Source organism: Hemiscyllium ocellatum, chromosome 12 (genome assembly GCF_020745735.1).
Source record: "Hemiscyllium ocellatum isolate sHemOce1 chromosome 12, sHemOce1.pat.X.cur, whole genome shotgun sequence".
NCBI lineage: Eukaryota > Metazoa > Chordata > Chondrichthyes > Orectolobiformes > Hemiscylliidae > Hemiscyllium > Hemiscyllium ocellatum.
In genome coordinates, this window is record NC_083412.1 from 96,787,409 (window position 1) to 96,807,909 (window position 20,501).

Sequence of the window (20,501 nt, forward strand, 5' to 3'; positions counted from 1 at the left end):
GCTGGAAGTCATTGGAACGTTGTGTCTCATTGAAGGTGATTTGAGAAGCTGGGTGGTGGTGGGGTGGGGATCAGAATCTGGGCTGTCCCTTGAACAGATTGTGTTGTATTTTGTGCAGAGTCAGGTGCAGCGACCGTCAACGTGAAGATGGATATGGATGCTCTTCCTGGGTCACCTTCCAAACCTCAGGTTGCTGATGTTACAAAGAGCACTGTCACCCTCTCGTGGTTAGCAGGAAGCCATAGTGGGTCATCGCCCATCACATCCTACGTCATTGAGGCCTTCAGGTACATGAGAGAAAGAAACCATCTCTTCATCAACCATACACTGTCCCCAGCTGAGCTGGGACAAGTGGTAGGTGAATGTGTGTTTGTGAGGAAGATGTAAAGCAAGTTCAGGAAGGCATGGACAGGCTTGGTCAATCAGTAAGAACATGGCAGGTGGAATATATTGGGGGAGAAAGGTGAGACTATTCACTTTGGTAGGAGAAACACGTGGAGATTATTTCTGAAATGGTTAGAGGTTTGAAAACGTCAATGTACAAAGGTATCCTTATCAATAAGTCACAAAAGGCTAACACAGAGTCATAGAGATGTACAGCACGGAAACAGACCCTTTGGTCCAACCTGTCCATGCCGACCAGATATCCCAACCCAATCTAGTCCCACCTGCCAGCACCTGGCCCATATCCCTCCAAACCCTTCCTATTCATATACCTATCCAAATGCCTTTTAAATATTGCAATTGTACCAACCTCCACCACTTCCTCTGGCAGCTCATTCCATACACGTACCACCCTCTGTATGAAAAAGTTGCCCCCTTAGGTCCCATTTATATCTTTCCCCTCTCACTCTAAACCCTACGCCCTCTAGTTCTGGACTCCCCCACCCTAGGGAAAAGACTTTGTCTATTTATACTATCCATTCCCCTCATAATTTTGTCAACCTCTATAAGGTCACCCCTCAGCCTCCGACATGCGGGTTCAACAAGGTCCTGATGAAGGTTCCTACCCGAAACATTGACTTTCCTGCTCCTCTGATGCTGTCTAAGCTGCTGTGCCTTTCCAGCTCCACATTTTATCGACTCTGACTACCAGCAACTGCAGTCCTCACTAACTGCAGGTGCAGCAAGCTGGCCAGAAGGCTGGTGGAATATATGTCTTTATTGTTAGAGATTTTGAGAACAGTAGTGAAGTCTTGCTTCAATTGTATTGGAGCTTGCTTCACCCACCCCTGGAGCACTGTGTGCAGTTTTACTCTCCTTATCTCAGTGAAGGTGTTGTTACCCATGGGAGGGAGTGCAACAAAGATATCCAGGACATGTTTCTGGGATGGGGCCAACTGTCCAGTAAAGAGATATTAGACTAACTGTTCCCGTATTCTGCAGAGTTTCCAGAAACTGAGAGATCTCATTGATATCGACAAATTACTTGAAGAAGTAGATGGTGTCAAATCAGATATTTCCCTGGTTGGGGAGGCCAAACTCAGGGGGCACAGTTTAAAAATGAGGGGTATGCCCCTTAGATTTGGAATCAAAAACATACAAGATATTTTGAGGACTTGAGGGAAATGTTGCAAGGTTGTTTCTCCTTGTGGGAGAATCTCGGACCAGAGGGTGTAATCTCAGAATAAGGGGTTGCACATTTCAGACAGAGATGAGGTGGAATTTCTTTTCTCAGAGGGGAGTGAATCTGTGGAATTCTTTACTACCAGAGACTGTCGAGGCTGGGTGATTAAGTATATTCAAGGCTGAGATGGACAGGCTTGTAATCAGCAAGAGAAATGAGGGATATGGGGGAAAAGACAGGACGTAGGAGTCAAGGATAATTAGACTATCCATGCTTTTGTTGAATGCTGGAACAAACGTGATGGGCTGAACTGCCTGCTACTGCTTCTGTGTCTTATGGCCTTATCAGGAGAAATTATTTTATTCAGAGTATAGTGAACCTATGGAATTGTCTACCACAGGAGTAGAACAAAGAACAAAGAAAATTATAGCACAGGAACAGGCCCTTCGGCCCTCCAAGCCTGCGCCGATCCAGATCCTCTATCAAAACCTGCTGCTTATTTTCTAAGGATCTGTATCCCTCTGCAGCCTGCCCAATCATGTATCTGTCTAGATACATCTTCAATGATGCTATCGTGTCCTCCTCTACCACCTCCACTGGCAACGCATTCCAGGCACTCACCACCCTCTGCGTAAAGAACTTTCCATGAATATCTCCCTTAAACTTTTCCCCTCTCACCTTGAACTTGTGACCCCTGGTAATTGAGTCCCCCACTCTGGGAAAACGCTTCTTGCTATCTGTCCTGTTTATACCTCTCATGATTTTGTAGATCTCAATCAGGTCCCCTGTCAACCTCCATCTTTCCAATAAAAATAATCCTAATCTACTCAACCTCTCCTCATAGCTAACACCATCCATACCAGGCAACATTCTGGTGAACGTCCTCTTCACTGAGTACTATGGAAGATCAGTCTGTTTAAATTTGAGATCATTAGATTTCTGAATACCATTGGTGGACAGGGTGATGAGAACGTGATAAGTAAAAGACAAGTTCTGCCACTGTTATATTGAATGGTGTGGCAGCCTTAATGGGCTGAATGGCCTACTCCTGTTCCTTTGCTCCCATGAGCCCCATCTCCAAAGTTTAAACTGAAGCTCACCAGCTGAGTTAGCAAGTTGTAGGTTCAAATCTCAAACACAATAATCTAATGTTGACACTGTCCCCGTACTGAGGGAGTACTGTGTTGTCTGAAGTTGTCTTCCAAAAGGAACATTGAACTTTCATTAAACGTTCTGTATTCGTTGTGTCAGATCCCAACAGCATTTCTCTGATCGGTCTTCCTCGTGTCTTACCCATTACATATTTATCAATCAACATTATTAAGAAGCAAATTATTTCTTATTCTTGGTAAGAGCTTGCTGCGCACAAACTGGTTGTTGTATTCCCTAAATTACAATAGCAACACTTCAGAAAAGTATGTTCATTGGCTGTAAAGCACTTCAGGACATCCTGAGGCTGTGAAAGGTGCTATAGAAATTAAATTTCTTTCTCTCATGTTAGTCAGCAGCTAGAGGATTCCCATCACGGACGTAGCTTGCTCAGCCCTCTGTGAGTGTACAGGCACAGAATGAGCAATTGGTCTTTGTCGGACACATTGCAAACACTGATTTAATCTGGTGACTGGGTCAGCGAGCGTGGTCAGAGACTGAAAACGCAAGTGGAATACAAAAACTTTGAATTCTGAAATGAAAAAGGGCAAGTTTTGGAAACACTCAGCAATTTAGGGAGTGTCCATGTAGAGAGAAGCAGAGTCAACAGTGTAAAAGGATGACCTTTCAGCAGATACAGATTGAAGGTATGAAAGGTGGAATGAGCAGATTTTCTCTCAGAGAATTGTTTAAAATGTAGAATCTTCCACCTGAAACTGGGTAATCTGGTTCCTAATGATGAGAAACACTCAGGGTTACAGACCAAACACAAGGGCTATTGGGCAAACATAAATTCTCTTTCAGACAGTGCAGGCGAGATGACCAGAATGGCCTTCTCTACAATGGGTTTGTCTAATTCCATTCAATCTGTTACATATTAGTTTCTGTGAAGATAATCTTTCCACCTCAATTCTGTAAATACCAGAGCGGACTAATAGTATTTTGAGTTTTGATGTTCTGGCAGGTATACGTTCTGCCAAGTAGCTCACAAAAAAGACCTCCAAGCCACTTGCCATCCTGCCTTGGAATAATATCGGACATTCCTTCACTGTTGCTGGGTCAAAATCCTGGAATTTCCTTCCTCAGTGCATTAGGGGTCTACCTGCAGCACATGGACTGCAGTGGTTCAAGAAAGCTGCTCACCAATAGCTTCTCAAGGGCAATTAGGGATGGGCAAAAATAAACACTGGGTCAGCCAGTGACACCCATATCCCAGGAATGAATAAAAAATAATCTTGGCTGAAATCATGACACCAGGAATTCAATGGTTTAAGTAAATGACAGAGGAGCCAGAAGAGATCATTTAGTCCCTCAAAATTGCACTGTCATTTCTGATATCTCAACCCTGTATATCTGCCCTGGTTCTGCATCCCTTAATACTCCAAATTATCAACAGTTTGTCAAGCTTAGTCTTGTGATTTTCTATTGACCCCAGGCTCACAGCTTTTTTTTCACGGAGTTCAGGACTTCCACTGCTCTGAACCAGAGCAATTTTTGTTGTTACACAGGACCTTTACCTGATATTACCAACATTAGCTGAAAATGTGTTGCTGGTCAAAGCACAGCAGGCCAGGCAGCATCTCAGGAATAGGGAATTCGACATTTCGAGCATAAGCCCTTCATCAGGAATGAGAGAGAGTAGCCAAGCAGGCTAAGATAAAAGGTAGGGAGGAGGGACTTGGGACCATGCACTGTCGGAGGGATCAAGAGATGTCAGAAGGGAACACAAAACTATTTGGGATTGTGAGTTGTGAAGAGGATGCAAGGAGACTTTGGGGTGATTTGTGGGAAAGCATGGCAGATGCAGCACAGTGTGGCTAAATCTGATGTTATGCACTTCAGTTCTATTTAATTTTTGAGATGGTAGGAAGTGATGTGTGAAGGGTCTGGGTGTCCTAACATATCAAGCAATGAAAGTAAACAGGCAGGGTACAGCAAGCGATTAGGCAGGCTAATGCTACATCAGGGGCCTTCTGTGCTGGAGGAGTTGAGTTCAGGCATAGGGCTGATGTTGCAGTTGTAGAAGGCCTTGCTGAGACCACACTTGGGGAATTGAGTGCAGTTTCGGTCTCCCTATCTAAGAGAGGATATATTTGGAACAGAGGAACTGCAGCTGAGGCTGATGCCAGGAATGGTAGGACTGCCCTGTGAGGTCAGATTGGTTCAACTGGGCCTGTATTCACTAGACTTTAAAAGGATGAGTGGTTGGTGGGGGGGTGGGATCTGACTGAATCGTGTAAAATTCTAACAGAGCTGGACAGACTAGATGCAGGGAGGATGTTTTCTGTGGTTGGAGAGTCTAGAACCAGAGGACATAGTTTCAGGCTGCGGAGTAGGCCATTTTGGACTGAGATGAGGAGAAATTTCTTCACTCAAAGAGTCGTGAACCTATTTAATTCTGTATCACAGAAAGCTGGAGAGGCCAAGTCTCCGAATACACTCATTAAAGAGATAGATACTTTTTTAGATTTGAAAGCCATCCAGAGGTAATGGGGAGGAAGAGATTGAAGCACTGAGATAGAGATCAGCCGCGATTATGTTGGATGTTTGGCAATTTGTCTTGAGAGTGCCGAACGGCCTGCTCTTGCTTTGTTTCAATTTTTTAGTTCCAATCTGGGACTCTGCCAGGATCACACACCACTTCCAGAGCCTTGGAAATCACAGAGAACAAAATCGGCAGCACACAGAATTGTTAATAAGGTTCAGTCCGTCTGGAGGAAACGGCAGAGGTAGAGATGGGAGATAAGATCATGAAGGGCTTTGTAAGTGAGGATGAGAATTTGATATTGAGGAGGCTGATAGCCCAGCATGACCTCATAGTCAGGAGTCTTGGCACTGCCATGTGGGCACGCTTCAGTGAGCTCCAGCTCTTCGGGCAGACCAGCTGAACATCGACAAGAGCCTTATTGAGATCACATCTGAAGTTTAGAAAAGGCAGGGCTGTTGTGCTACTCAAGTGGTAACTTACCTCCCGGCTCCACTGTGTTCTCACTCCTCATGCCAAAGTCCCAGTTGCCAGGCGACAAGGGGTCCTCGGGTAAATTTCATTTTGTATTCAGGAATTAGTGCCTGAGAGCTCATTATGTACAAGCTAATTGTATTAGCAGATTAGGCGTGAGGTAATTGTATTAGCAGATTACACCATGTGTTTGCTTTCTATTCCTGGTCTCTGTCTTCATCAAATGACAGACGGCAATGGTGTTAAGACTTGTTCTCCTTGCAGCAGAGAAGGTTAACAGGAATATTTAATAAAGGCTTTCAAAGCAGCAAGGGATTGAAGTTAAAAATAGGGAATATCTACCATTGATATAAGGGCCAGGAGTGAGGCATCACAGAATGAATGTATTTGCAAAAAACTGATTCAAACATTACAACAGCAGGCCATTCAGCCCCTTGAGTCTAACTGGGGCATATCCTATCTCTACCTTAACTCCAGTTATTTGGTTTGTTTCCATAACCCTTCATGTGTTTTTGTTCAACAAAGGAAAACATCAATCTCAGTGTAGAAGGTTTCAACCGACCACAGACTATCTTCAAGGGGATGGAGTTCCAAAGTTCCACAAATAGAAACAGAGAACGCTGGAGAAACTCAGCACATCTGGCAGCATCTGTGGGGAGAGAAAGAGAGTTCCTGTTTCAAGTCCAACACGGCTACTTCTCAGGTTCTGAAGGAGTTGTTGAACTTGAAAGGTTAAAGCTATTTCTCTGTCCACAGAGACTGCCTGATCTGCTGAGTTTGTGCAACACTTGCCATTTTCATTTCAGATTCCCAGCATTAACTGTACTTGGCTTTCATTTGAGAGCAACATTCCATGATCCTTTTTATGAAGACATGTTGCTTTGCAAAGCCCTTGAATACCTCTGACTTTAAAGTTTATCCCCCAGTTTGAACTCCTTGTCCTATTTTAACTACCTCAGTTAGATCATCCATATCCACAGCTGGAGTATTGTGTACAGTGCTGGTCACTGTACTAACTGAGCAATGTCAGTGCATTGGAAGCAGTTCAAAGATCCTTGGAATGAGTGGATTGCCTCATGAGGAAAGGCTAGACAGGTTAGGCCAGTATTCTTTCGAGTTTAGAAGAGTCAGAGGTGGTTTGATTGAAATGTCTCAGATTCTGCAGACTCTTTAAATATTTTTCCAGCAAAAGGTAGACAGATTCTTGATTCCCAAGATTAAGATTATCACAGAATTTGCAGGAATGTAGAGTTAAATCAGCTCAGCCATGATCTTATTGAATGGTGGAGCAGGCTCGAAGGGCCGAATGGCCTCCTGTCATTCCATGTTGGTAGGTTGCCAATATTTGATGAAGGAGAAAGTGAGGACTGCAGATGCTGGAGATCAGAGCTGAAAATGTGTTGCTGGAAAAGCGCAGCAGGTCATGCAGCATCCAAGGAGCATGAGCCCTTCTTCAGGAATGAGGAAAGTGTGTCCAGCAGGCTAAGATAAAAGGTAGGGAGGAGGGACTTGGGGGAGGGGCGGAGAGGTCAGGAAAAAGATGGCAGGAGTGGGGGTGGAGGAAGAGCGCCTCATCTTCCGCCTGGGAACCCTCCAACCACAAGGGATGAACTCAGATTTTTCCAGTTTCCTCATTTCCCCTCCCCCCACCTTGTCTCAGTCAAATCTCTCAAACTCAGCACTGCCTTCCTAACCTGCAATCTTCTTCCTGACCTCTCCGCCCCCACCCTCACTCCGGCCTATCACCCTCACCTTGACCTCCTTCCACCAATCACATTTGCAACGCCCCTCCCCCATGTCCCTCCTCCCTACCTTTTATGTTAGCCTACTTGGCACACTCTCCTCATTCCTGAAGAAGGGTTCATGCCCAAAACGTTGATTCGCCTGCTCCTTGGATGCTGCCTGACCTGCTGCGCTTTTCCAGCAACACATTTTTAGCTCCAATATTTGAAGAAGGAATTGGGGGCAGTGGGATGGAATGGTGCTGGTGGAGGATGGGAGGTGTGAGGAAGAAGGGGGGGGGCGGGGGGCGAGCGAGGATCAGGGAGAAAAAACTGAACTGTGTGATAACGAGTATGATCTCGATTTGATCCCGCAGCCAGTCCGTCAGTAACAGCTGGCAAACAGTGGCAGAACATGTGAAGGACACTTTGCACACCGTCAGAGGACTGAGACCGAACACTATCTACCTCTTCATGGTGCGAGCCGTCAACAGTCAGGGGGTCAGTGACCCGAGTCAGATGAGTGAACCAGTCCGTACTCAAGGTAAGGCTATCTCCAATTCTGAGTAGAGCCAATGGACCTCCATATTCAACCATACTTGCAGATTCCATCTTCCATTTCTAACACATATTGAGTTAGTGCTGACCAATAGTGCGGTGGAAATTGATGTGTCATAATTTGACATCCCTGCATTCGATGGAAGACAAGTTGGGTAACTTTCCTTTGCTTCATTGCTATACATTGCCTGCTTGGTGGAGAAGGCATTTGTAATGGGAAGGGATAGAGTAACCTGCAGTGGCAATAATCAAAAAGAGTAAGGAAGAAGATTAATGGAATACAAGTCACTATTTTAGGATGGCTTGGAGTTGCAATAGAGAGGGGTGTTAGTCATATTGCAGCCATACAGAGCTCTGGGGAAATCCCAGGTAGATTCAGGTGTGTTCAGTCCCAAGCCCCACATCGCAGGAAGGAGTCAGCAGAGCCCAGAGTCACCACAATGGTTTTAAGGTTAATTGTGAAGGCAGGTCACAATTACCTTTCTTTGAGTGGGCTGCTGTAGATCAGCGGTAATGTCCACACCTCTGAGGCAGGAGACCTGTGTTCAAATCCTATTCGCTCCAGTGGTGTGTCATAGCATCCCTGAATTGGTTGATCCAAAGATATTTGTGTTCCATTGAGCATGAACAAAATCCAAGTGTGACATTATTGGGATGTTAAAGGTAATTTTAAAAAATTGATAGACAAGATTAGGGGAAAAAATGTCTCCAGTTGTTGTGGAGAATGTGGTCTGATGGCAGGAAACAGTACTTCACACAAGGACTAACAGTAATGTCAAACCCCTTCTTCAAAAATCTCTCAAGACTGTACTTGAATCAGAAGTTTTACAACAGTGATTGCTCTACTTTTGCTTAACGAGTTTGTTAAGGATATTTAGAACTGCCATGGAGAGATAAAGTTAAGAAATGGATTATTGGCAATCCAGTTGAATGGTAGAACAGACGCGAGGGGCTGAATGGCCTCCACCTGTCCCACTGATGGACTGCATGGATGGATGACGAGCTGGGAACGAGACTGGAAGCTGGGAGATTACCCGGATTCTCAACCTCGCCCACAGCTGACCAGGCAAGAAGAGAGACGGAGATTGGTCATTTGCCAAGGGCTGATTTGGGAAGTGCTTCGATAAAAGTTTGAAGTGGGGCCAAAGGAAGATGGATAGGTGAATTAAAGAGAAACTGTTGCCACTGATCAAAGAGTCAGTGACTCGGTACGCAGCTTTAAGTTACTTGTGAAAACAACCGTGTGGTCAGGAGGTTTTTTTTATATATGGTGCGTTGCTGGGATGGGGCCCTCACTGTCTGAAAGGGTGGTGCAAGTTGATTCAATAGGAATGATCAAAATTAGATTAATAATTAAAACGACAAAGTAACTTGCAGAGTTCCATTAACAAAGTGAAACATCCTGAGGCACTTCACTGGAAAGTATGAGCCACATTAAGCGATATAATGGCAAGTGAAAACAAACTTGATCAAAGGGAGTGCTTTTAGGGAGACTCTGAAAGGAGGAGAGATGGTGAAGGATCTAGGGAGGGAATTGCAGAGTTTTAGGCCCGGGTGCTGAACCCAGTTATGGAGCCATTCAAATTGGGGATTGAGGAAAGGAGGCGGGAATCATAGGAATATAGATAACTCAGAGGGTTGAAAGTGAAGATTCCAAAGATGAGGAGGAAAGAGGCATGGATGGACTTGAATGGTAATATGGAGGTGTTTCCTGCTGGGAGTCAGTGTCAGTTACTGAGGACTGAGGGACGTTGAAGGAATGGGGACTTATTGTCAGTGACAACACACTGAGAGCAGGGTTTTGGATGTGGTCAAGTTCCCAGAGAGCGGAATGTCAGAGATCAGCCAGGAGTGTGTTGGGGTGGTCAAGTCCCAGGGACACCAAAAACGAGAATGAGGAGCAGAGACTCGGGTGAAGCCAGGCGGGGTGACTGAACTGCAAATGGACAGTGTTAACGATGAAGTGAATATCTGGCTGGAATCGCATTTCGGAATTGATCAGTACAGTGAGGGAAGGAAGCAGATCCATTGTTGGCAGAGAGAGAGTCCTTGGGAATGGAACTTGGAGTGAGAGCTGAAAACAGATATTACTTAACGTGGAATGAGATCTCTGCTCATTCAGAGCTGGTTGTCATATGAAAACTAAATAATGTTTTGAATCTGAAACAAATATAAGTTGCTGGAAAAGCTCAGCAGGTCTGGCAGATTTTGTGGAGAGAAATCAGCATTAACATTTCAGGTAGAGTGACCCTTCGTCAGAACTGTTCTGGATCTGAACTGTTAACTCTGATTTCTCTCCACAGCTCAGCATTGATCTGGTTGTTAAATATCTCTGGCTTTACAGAGAGAGCAGGAAACATTTGCCAGGGCATGAGAGATTAGACAGAGGAACGTGACTGTAATTGGCTCGTTTTTTTTCCAAGAGCCAGCACATGTTATGAAGGGCCGAATAATCTCCGCCTGCACTTTGAGAGTCTCTGAAATTCAGAGAGAGCCCCTTGAAACCGGTCAGCTTGTCTTTACCAGATTCTCTTTCATAAACCAGAGCTTGCGTGGATTCTGATCCTGACTGCCCTCCAGGTTACTGGTCTCTGAGGAGGTGGCATTTCCACAGCAGCAGAGCAGAGTTGTACCCAGCACGGTGGACGTGCTGCAGAATTCAAGTCAGGTGCCTGTATGTCAATGAAGTGTCATTGTGTCACGTGATTGAAGTGGGCCTGTTTGCAAACAGAGATACCTGCCCACTCTGAATTGAATTAAATTGTTCTCTGCTGTATCTCTAGTATCTCCCCAAGATCACTTTGGACTGTAACTCCTCTTTAACCAGCAATGTGTTTGACTTTACATCTTTAAGGGCTGATCCTGTTCCTCTGCTTCACCGTTATATTCCTGCTTCCAGAGTGATTTGTTTCCAAGCTATTCAATCTGTCATGTGCATCACCCATCTCCCTTTTCAGAGGGTGTGGCAGACGATGATTTAATGGTAAAAACAAGTAACAGCTTTGACAAAGGGTCTGTTAGACTCAAAACGTCAGCTCTTTTCTCTCCTTACAGATGCTGCCAGACCTGCTGAGATTTTCCAGCATTTTCTCTCTTCTGGTCTAATGGTATTAGACTGTTAATCCAAAAACCCAGCTAGCGTTCTGGGGCTCCTGGGTTTGACTCCTGCCATGGGAGATGGTGGAATTTGAATTCAATAATAATCTGGAATTCAGAGTCTAATGATGACCATGAAGCCATTTTCAATTGTTGGAAAAACCCATCTGCTTCACTAATGTCCTTCAGGGAAGAAAATCTGCCATCCTTACCTGGTCTTGCCTACATGTGACTCCAGACCCACAACAATGTGGTCAACTCTTAACTGCCCTTTGAGCAATTAGGGATGGGTAATAATTTATCATTAATCCACAGGATGAGGGCGTCTCTAGCTATTGTCCATTTAGTGCTGGTCGCGTGAGTGATAACCACATCCCATGAATGAAAAAAAATAGGAAATTCCCAGGTGGGGAAGCATTGGGATGATTTCATTTTTGTGGCTGTTTTCTTCCCTGTATGCTGTTCTCTGGAAACTTCAAAGAAAGAAGTACTTGCATTTATGTAGCACCTTTCATGACTGCTGGAGAAAGACCTTGAGTGAACTCTACCTGGTATCCTGAGCAATACTCGTGCCTCAGAAATATCATGGAAACAGATGATCTGATCTTTAATCACATTGCGGTTTGTGGGATCTTTCTGTCCTCCATATGCTGCCGTGTAAACACTCTGAAGTTGTAAATGGTGGGATCTGAATAAATGGTGACCCTTCTCCCACCGAATTTTCTTAACAACTACAAGGTACATTTGTGTGGCCAAATATTCAACTGAGCAGTGAAGCCCCCTGTAGTCAAAGAGGAGCAAGTGAGAACTGCAGATGTTGGAGATCAGAGTCGAGATTGTGGTGCTGGAAAAACACAGCAGGTCAGGCAGCATCTGAGGAGCAGGAGAATTGACATTTCAGGCTAAAGTCGTTCCTTTTGAAGGGCTCTTGCCTGACATGTCGATTTCCCTGATCCTTGGGTGCTGCCTGGCCTGCTGTAATTTTCTAGCACCAGACTCTGGACACTGCAGTCAAAGACACTTTCCCCATTCCTGAAGAAGGGCTCATGCCCGAAACGTCGACTCTCCTGCTCCTTGGATGCTGCCTGACCTGATGCGCTTTTCCAGCAACACATTTTCAGCTCTGCAGTCAAATAGCCTGGTCTCCCATGGTCATTTAGATGGTAAACTATGGGATATTCTATACCTGGGAATAGAGGAGAGAAATGATTCTGTCACCAGCAAAGCCAGATTAGGGAGGGAGAGACAGAAAGCAAGACAGAGAGTGATGGACGGAGAGACAAGCAGAGACAAAGAATCTAATGAACAGAATGTATCAGATAGTAACGCCAAGAGAGAATGCAGAGAAGTGAGAAATAGTTGGATCGACAAAGGGGCATTGCTGCAATCAGAAAGACAAAGAGAGAGTGAGAAAGATAGAAATGGACCAAGCCTTAGGAAGACAGAGGGTAGGAATGCTGTCAGAAAGAACTCAAGAAAATCAAGGGGCATAAAGTGAGAGACCAAGAAAGGGAACAAGGGACAGGGCAGCTGTCCAGGAGAGAAACAGTGACACAGAACAAGAAAATCAGGCACCAGATAAATGGACAAAAAGGGCTGCAGAAGGAGAGAGAGAGCAGAGGATATAGATGGAGATAGTCAGTGAGAGAGGTGGAAACAAGGCAGCGGGATACACAAATAATGCAAGGCAGAAGCTGTTCATTTATGAGTAATTAATTAAAACACTTGATTCCAATTACATTCATTTGCATAATTAAATGAAGCTTGGTCTGAGTCTTTGTATCCAGCACCCTGCGGTTGTCAGAAACATCACAGGCTGAAAATTCAGTGACGGTTGCTGTTTTGCCATGAATTATAGCAATGGAAAAGTCTCATTATTTAATCTGGCAGCAGTCTGCTCCCTCCTGCCAGCAGACGAAACCAAAGTGCACCAGCATCTCCCCATCGACATGTGATGTGAATGTGTGTCTCACAGAATGATACTGTGATTGCAGCACACAGAGAGGCCACTCAGCCCATGATGACTGTCTGTGCTAGCGCCCTACAAGGGTATCTTCAGTCAGTGCCACTCCCCTCACAAATTCCCCGCAGCCCCGCAGGATTTTACATTGTCTCCAAATAGTTCTCCTTTAGAAATCCACCATCAAATCCTCATGTGAAGGATTCCAGGTCCTTTGTTCTCAATCTTGCCTCATGTCACCTTTGGGTCTTTTGCCGACTTCTTTGCATCAGTGATTCCACTTCTCAATTCTTCCGCCAACAGCAGCTTTGAACAGAATCCCTACGGCCCAACAAGTTCACACCAACCCTCCAAAGAATAACCCACCCCGACCTGTTCCCCTACACTATATTTACCCCTGACTAATGCTCCTAGCCTGAACACTAATGGCATTTTGGCATGACCAATCCACCGTAACCTGCACATCTTTGGATTGTGGGAGGAAATCCAGACACTTAACAATCAATCCAGGTCCTTTACAATGTATAATTTCAGTTACATCAAACTGTAAACTTTTGCTATAAGTTCTATGTCTTACGATCTTATACTTCAGAATCACCTGATGAAGGAGCAATAATCTGAAAGCTGGTGTTTCCAAGTATACCTGGTGTTGTGTGATTTGTAACTTTGTAAACCCCAGTCCAACACCAGCATCTCCAAATTAAGACGTGGCGAGGGCGTGCAAACTCTACACAGACAGTCAGCCAAGGCTGGAATCGCACCCAGGACCCTGGCACTGTTTGGCAGCAGTGCTAACCACTGAGCCACCATGCCACAGCATCTCTTCATCTACTCTGTTCAGACCCAGTCATAGTTTTCAACATTCTTTATGGACAGGTTACAGATTTGAAAAAGTAAGCAGAGGGTGAAAAGGAACATTTGCACCCTGTGAGAGGTTAGGGTCTGGAATGTGTGCCTGGAAATGTGGTGGAGGCAGGTTTGACTGAAGCATTCCAGAGGGACATTGTATGGTTATCTGGAGAGATGCAGTGTGCAAGGGTTTGGTGGAAACAGAAGATTGATGCTGAGTTAAAATGCTCAGTGAGCTGTTACAGGCGCGATGGGTTGAATGGCCTCATCCTGACCATAAGGATTTTGTGATGGTCATTCCACACCTGATTTGGCTGTTTATATCACTAACCATAAACAGAGCAGGTATGGTCCCACAGAGACCACAGGTGAGGGGAGAGTCATTTAAAAAAGTTATGAGGGCCAATTTTTTTTAAAGTTTGATTGAAGATTTGTAGCTCGGGTATCCGTTGTTGTGGTTGTGTTCGCCGAGCTGGAAGTTTTTGCTGCAAACGTTTCGTTCCCTGGCTAGGGAACATCATCAGTGCTGTTGGAGCCTCGTGTGAAGCGCTGCTTTGATGTTTCTTCCGGTATTTATATTGGTTTGTTCTTGCCGTTTCCGGGTGTCAGTTTCAGCTGTAGTGGTTTGTATATTGGGTCCAGGTCAATGTGTCTGTTGATGGAGTTTGGGGATGAATGCCATGCTTCCAGGAATTCTCTGGCTGTTCTCTGTCCGGCTTGTCCTATGATAGTGGTGTTTTCCCAGTCAAATTCATGTTGATGGTTGTCTGAGTGTATGGCTACTAGTGATAACTGGTCGTGTCGTTTTGTGGCTAGCTGGTGTTCGTGGATGCGGATTGTTAGCTGTCTTCCTGTTTGTCCTATATAGTGTTTTGTGCAGTACTTGCATGGTATTTTGTAAACTACGTTAGTTTGGCTTGTGCTGGCTATTGGGTCCTTTGTTCTAGTGATTTGTTGTCTGAGTGTGGATGTTGGCTTGTGTGCTTTTTTTTACACAGAGGGTGGTTCACGTGTGGAATTAACTTCCTGAGGAAGTGGTGGATGTGGGTACAGTTACAACATTTAAAAGACATTTGGATAAGTTCATGAATAGGAAAGGTTTGGAGGGATATGGGCCAAGCGCAGGTAGGTGGGACTAGTTTAGTTTCAGAACATAATTGGCATGAACTGGTTGGACCAAAGGGTCTGTTTCCGTGCTGTTTGACTCGATGAGTAGTTGTCCTATTGGTGGTTGAAGAGATGTCCCAATCTGACATTATGTTGTGGCCTTTTGCTTCCTGCAGTGTATTTGTCATAAGAAGGAGGTTGGATGAACACAGCAAGCCAGGCAGCATCAGGAGGTGGAGAAGTCAACATTTCGGGTGTAACCCTTCTTCAGGACTGGGGGTGGGTGTGGGAGGAGCTGCAGATAAAGGGAGTGGTGGGGGCAGGGTGATGAAGTGGGAATAGGTGAAGACAGGTAGAGGGTACGACCTTATTAGTCACTGGGAGGAATGAATCTGGTTGGTGGCAGGGAGGGGTGGAAGGGAGGGGGAGGGGCTGGGAGGGGAATTGGGGGTTAGGAAGGGAGGTTATTTAAAATTGGATAACTCAATGTTAATACTTATTTAAGTTAACTCGCTGAGTTGGAAGGTTTATTTTCAGATGTTGCGTCATCATCAGTGAGAGTCTCCAGTGAAGCGCTGGTGGGATGTCCCGCCTCTCTATTTAATGATCTTGGTTTCTTAAGGTTGATGATGTCATTTCCGGTTCTTTTTTTCAGGAGAACGTAGCTAGGATCTAACTCGATGTGTTTATTGATGGAGTTCTGGTTGGAATGCCAGGTCTCTAAGAAGTCCCGTGTGTGTCTTTGTTTCGGCCATCCTCGGATGTGTGTGTGTTGTCCCAGTCAAAGTGATGTCCTTCTTTGTCTGTCTGTATAGAAACTAGTGAGAGTGGGTCGTGTCTTTTGGTGGCTAGTTGGTGTTCGTTTATCCTGGTGGCAAGTTTCCTGCGATATTGTCCGCTGTAGTATTTCTTACAGTTCTTGCATGGTATTTTCCAAATGATGTTAGATTTGTTAATCATACCTAATGGAACCTTTAGGTTCATTAGTCGCTGTTTAAGTGTGTCGGTAGGTTTATGGGCTACCATGATGTCATGGGGTCTGAGCAGTCTGGAAGTCCTTTCTGATATGTCTTTGGCGTAAGGTAATGTAGCTATGGTTTTTGGTTGTGTTGTGTCTGCTTGTCTGGGCTTATTTCTGAGGAATTGGCGGATTGTATTTTCTTGAAAATGTTGTATAGATATTTTTCTTCTGCTGTTTGTAGTTCTTTTTGCTACAGTGTGATGTAGCTCATTAAAACAGTGTCTTGATGCAGCTCCATATGTGGATGTTGGGATGATTGCTTTTGAAGTTAAGTATTTGGTCTGTGTTTGTTGTTTTTCTGTAGACACTGGTTTGAAGCTCTCCGTTAACTGTACATACAACTGTCGTGTCTCGGAATGGGAGTCCATTGTCAGTCTCCTCCTCTCCTGTGAATTTTATGCCTGTCAGGATATTGTTGATGGTGTTGTGTGTTTCCTCTAATTTATTCCGTTTTGTGATGACAAAGGAGTCATCAACTCGATGTTGAGTCCTCTGGGCTGTCGGCTGCCCAGGTGGAAGATAAGGTGTTGTTCCTAAATATGTGGTATGGTTTGTTGTGGCAATGGAGGATGTCAACGATGGTCAAGTCAGAAAGGGAGCGGGAAGGGGAATTAAAATGGGTGGTGACTGGGAGGTCTGATATTTGTAGCTGTTGGGCAGTGTTTATTTTTTCCCTAGAACTGAATGATTTGATGTGGATAATGAAACGATTCAGCAGCATTTATTACTGCCCCTCTTATTAACATGTATGACAGTCAGAGATGATTCAGCATCTGTGCTAACATTAAGCCATTCAATTACAACAGTAGAACACGTCCATCTGCATGCCATGCTTCAGGTGGCCCCCAGATGGAGACTGAGAGCCTCATGCTCCCAGGTCACATGTATGACAGGGAAGTGATATCACAAACATGTCTCTTAAAGGCATAATGCAGACAATACCCATGTCTGGAGGGCTAGCCTGTATGAAGACACAAAGGCATGGGAGAGAAGAATGGCAAGTCATAGTTAGATGATGCCAAGAGAAAGCTGCAGGATTCCCCAGGTCCAACCAATTGAGGCAGAGGGAGAGATAATGACTCCCCAGGGTAACGCAGCAAGGATGCAGAGGAAGAAAGGCTTGCATTTCTGTGGCACCTCAGGACATCACAAAATGATCATCAACGCATGGAATCCTCTCAAACAAATCCCCTATTGCCATGGATGAAAATGCAGCAACCTATTTCTGCACAGCAAGCTTTCACAAATAGAAATACGATAAGCAGGCTTTCGTAGAATTCCTACAGTGTGGAAACAGGCCATTTGGCCCATCCAATCCACACCAACCCTCTGAAGAACATCCCACCCTATCTCCCTGGACACGTCTCTGGACAATTTCCCATAACCAATTTACCCAAACCTGCACATCTTTAGATTGTGGGATGGAACCAGAGCAGCCAGAGGAAACCCACACAGACATGGGGAGAATATGTAAACTCCACGCAGATCGTCACCCAAGGCTGGAATTGAACCCGGGTCCCTGATGCGTTGAGCCACCGTGCTACCCCAGTTTTCACCGAGACAGTTTGAAGAAAATGAGAGGAAGAGGGGCAGGTAGGACAAGGGATTTCCACCCTTTCAGGAACAACCACAAAAAAAACAAACTTAAGGATTTATTTCTGAAGTTGATGGGTAGAGAACTGACTTGTGTCAAATATTCTGGTTGCCATATTTTTGGGCATTTCCGAATCACCTGAAAGAATACTCAGTCGATCGAAATGAATGACAGCAGAATCACAAGGCTGCAGTGATCAAGGCAGGAGAGCGGTCAGGAAGCCGGGCACAGGTTATAGAAGCTATAAAGGTTGTGAAGATGGAATGTTTCCTCTCCTGGGGAAGAGTTTGCAAACACACTCTGAAACTGTCCTTGAACAGCAGTGACAGGAATAACTAAAGCCAAAATACTTTGGGTACTGGAAGACTGAAACATGCACAGAATGCTGGAGAAACTCAGCAGGTCTAGCTGTGGAGAGAGTTAACAGTTAACGTTTTGAGTCCTATATGACTCTTCTTCAGAATGAAAGGGCTTTGAAGAAGAGCACACTGGCCACAAAACCTTAACTCTGTTTCTCTCGGCACAGATGCTGCCAGACCTGCTGAGTTTCTCCAGCATTCTCTGCGTTTGACATTAATGACTGGGAGGAGCTTACTGTTGATCTTTGAAAATGGTGACAACTTGTCTATTGAGCTGTTCCATGGTTGAATCATTATGTCTGACTGATGAGGTAAAGCATTAGCAGAGAGGGAAAGGACAGGAAAAGAACCCTGCCCTCTGGGTCCCAGGATTGTGTGGGATGTGCCCACAATAATTCGCCGGTCACAAATCGGCCTGTTCTGGTGCGTGAGCAGCCATGGCAGGAGCACACAACCCTGAGCAGATGTCATTTTCATGGGGACAGACAATGAAGGACTTTTCTCGGGGAGAGCATAATTCCGTGAATGTAAAATGGTCACCAAGAAATCTGGTCAGGAATTCAGCAGAAATGTCTTCGTCCAGAGTGTGGCAATTATGTGGAAATCGCTCCCACTCAGAGAGATTGGTGCAAATAGCAAAGTGACATTGAAGAGGAGATTGGACAAAGACATGAGACTCAGAGAGAGAGAGAGAGAGATAGAGACGTAAGATCCTGTCATAACATTCAAGCCAAGTGCTGAAACTTGGGATTGGTGTAGATAGGTCAGTGCAGAATCAATAAACCAAAGGGCCTCTTCTGTGCTGCATGACTTTATGAGAATTAAGGGGAGGTTTCCATTGATGGAGTTAGATGAGAAAGAAGAGGAGGAGGCTGCATAAATGTTAGTAAGAACTGTTTGGGCTAAATGGCCTGTTTCTGTGCTGTATATTCAGTATAGTGCAATGTGATTTTACATAGAATTTTGTGCCTTTCCGTGGAGCCTTTACCATCCCGTACCAGCGTGACAGATATGTCATTGTAAATTTTGGCACTGAGCCACTAACGAGAAAAGAGCAGCTGACCAAAAGCTCGCTCAAAGAGGAACACCTTCCAAGGATGGGAGAGGTGGGAAGGTTCAGGGAGAAACCCCAGAGATTACAGCCTCCAGGAAGATGAAGGATCTGACAGGGCAGGCACCTTGAAACAGGACAGAGATGTTCAGAGAAGAAACTGAGAGAGGGCAAGAATGGTGATGGTGGAGTCGGAGAGGTTGGAGATGATATGGCAATCATTAATTGCTGTTGTTTGTACATTGTCTAAACGCTGCAGGGAGGATGGGTGTTGCTAGCAGATCGCACAACCTGGATATGTCCCCATTCCCCGAATGGACCAAGCAGGTCACCCAGTAACAGCTGCTCCATTTAGACAAGGGCAATAAGTGACAGGCTTCCAGCACCAATCCGATCAATGGGGAAGGAAGCAGCAGACGGAGGAGAAAGCAGGACTGCATTCTGAGCAGATCGAGAAAAGCTAACAGCTCAGTAACTGCAGTGGACAGATATTCACTCAGCTCGATCACAAGGGCAAACCAAAACTGAAACACAAATTGCTACAGACTCATGAAATAAGTTCCCAGACCACAGAAACAGCACATTAGCTAAAGCTTTCACGAACACTTAAGGGTTGTAGACTCAGTGTATTCGTTGACAGAAACACTGTTTATTATCCTTGGCAATCCTTTGCGTGGCATAACTTGCTTTCCCATTCATTTCCTGAATCAGTTCCCCTGCGAGACTCCATGAAATATAAGCTGCTGTGAAGGTTTAGGGTCTGTATTTATGAGTATCTGTTTTGACGAGTTCCAAGGGTTAATGTGTCGAATGAAATAAAAGCATCAGATGTTCTTTTGTATTTGAGTTTCGGTATTCTCCAGCAAACACACCTGGGGGAGGGAGAGCACAGGGTTAGATACCGAATAAAGCTTTCTCTACAGCATTACTGAATCCACCACCACCAACAGCCTTGTTACCATTGATCCGAAACTGAACTAGATTAAGATTTGGAGATGCCGGTGTTGGACTGGGGTGTACAAAGTTAAAAACCACACAACACCGGGTTATAGTCCAACAGGTTTAATTGGAAGCACACTAGCTTTCGGAGCGACGCTCCTTCATCAGGTGGTAATGGAGGGCTCGATCGTAACACAGAATTTATAGCAAATAATTTGCTTAACAGACAATCAATTTTTCAATGTATAATTCCAGTTACATCACACTGCAAATTATTTGCTATAAATTCTGTGTTACGATGGAGCCCTCCACTATCACCTGATGAAGGAGCGTCGCTCCGAAAGCTAGTGTGCTTCCAATTAAACCTGTTGGACTATAACCCGGTGTTGTGTGATTTTTAATTTTGAACTAGATTAGCCATACAAGTACAATGGCTACAAGAGCAGTGAGTAACTCACCTCCTGACTCCCTAAGTCCTGTCCACCATCCACAAGTCACAAGACAGGAGTCTGATGGAATACTCCCCACTTGCCTGATTGAGTGCAGCTCCAACAACACTGAAGACGCTTGA

The 20,501-nt window shown here is 44.9% G+C and overlaps 1 protein-coding gene across 8 annotated transcripts in view; it reads left to right on the forward strand.

The window, feature by feature from the left end:
* Nucleotides 1-20,501, forward strand: part of robo2 (roundabout, axon guidance receptor, homolog 2 (Drosophila)) — an 895,654-nt gene that overhangs the window by 741,817 nt on the left and 133,336 nt on the right. For all 8 annotated transcript variants that reach the window (XM_060833859.1, XM_060833864.1, XM_060833863.1 and 5 more), the window contains exons 12-13: nt 119-287; nt 7,774-7,940. In XM_060833859.1, coding sequence (XP_060689842.1) covers nt 119-287; nt 7,774-7,940 — 336 coding nt within the window. The remainder of the gene's footprint in view (nt 1-118; nt 288-7,773; nt 7,941-20,501) is intronic.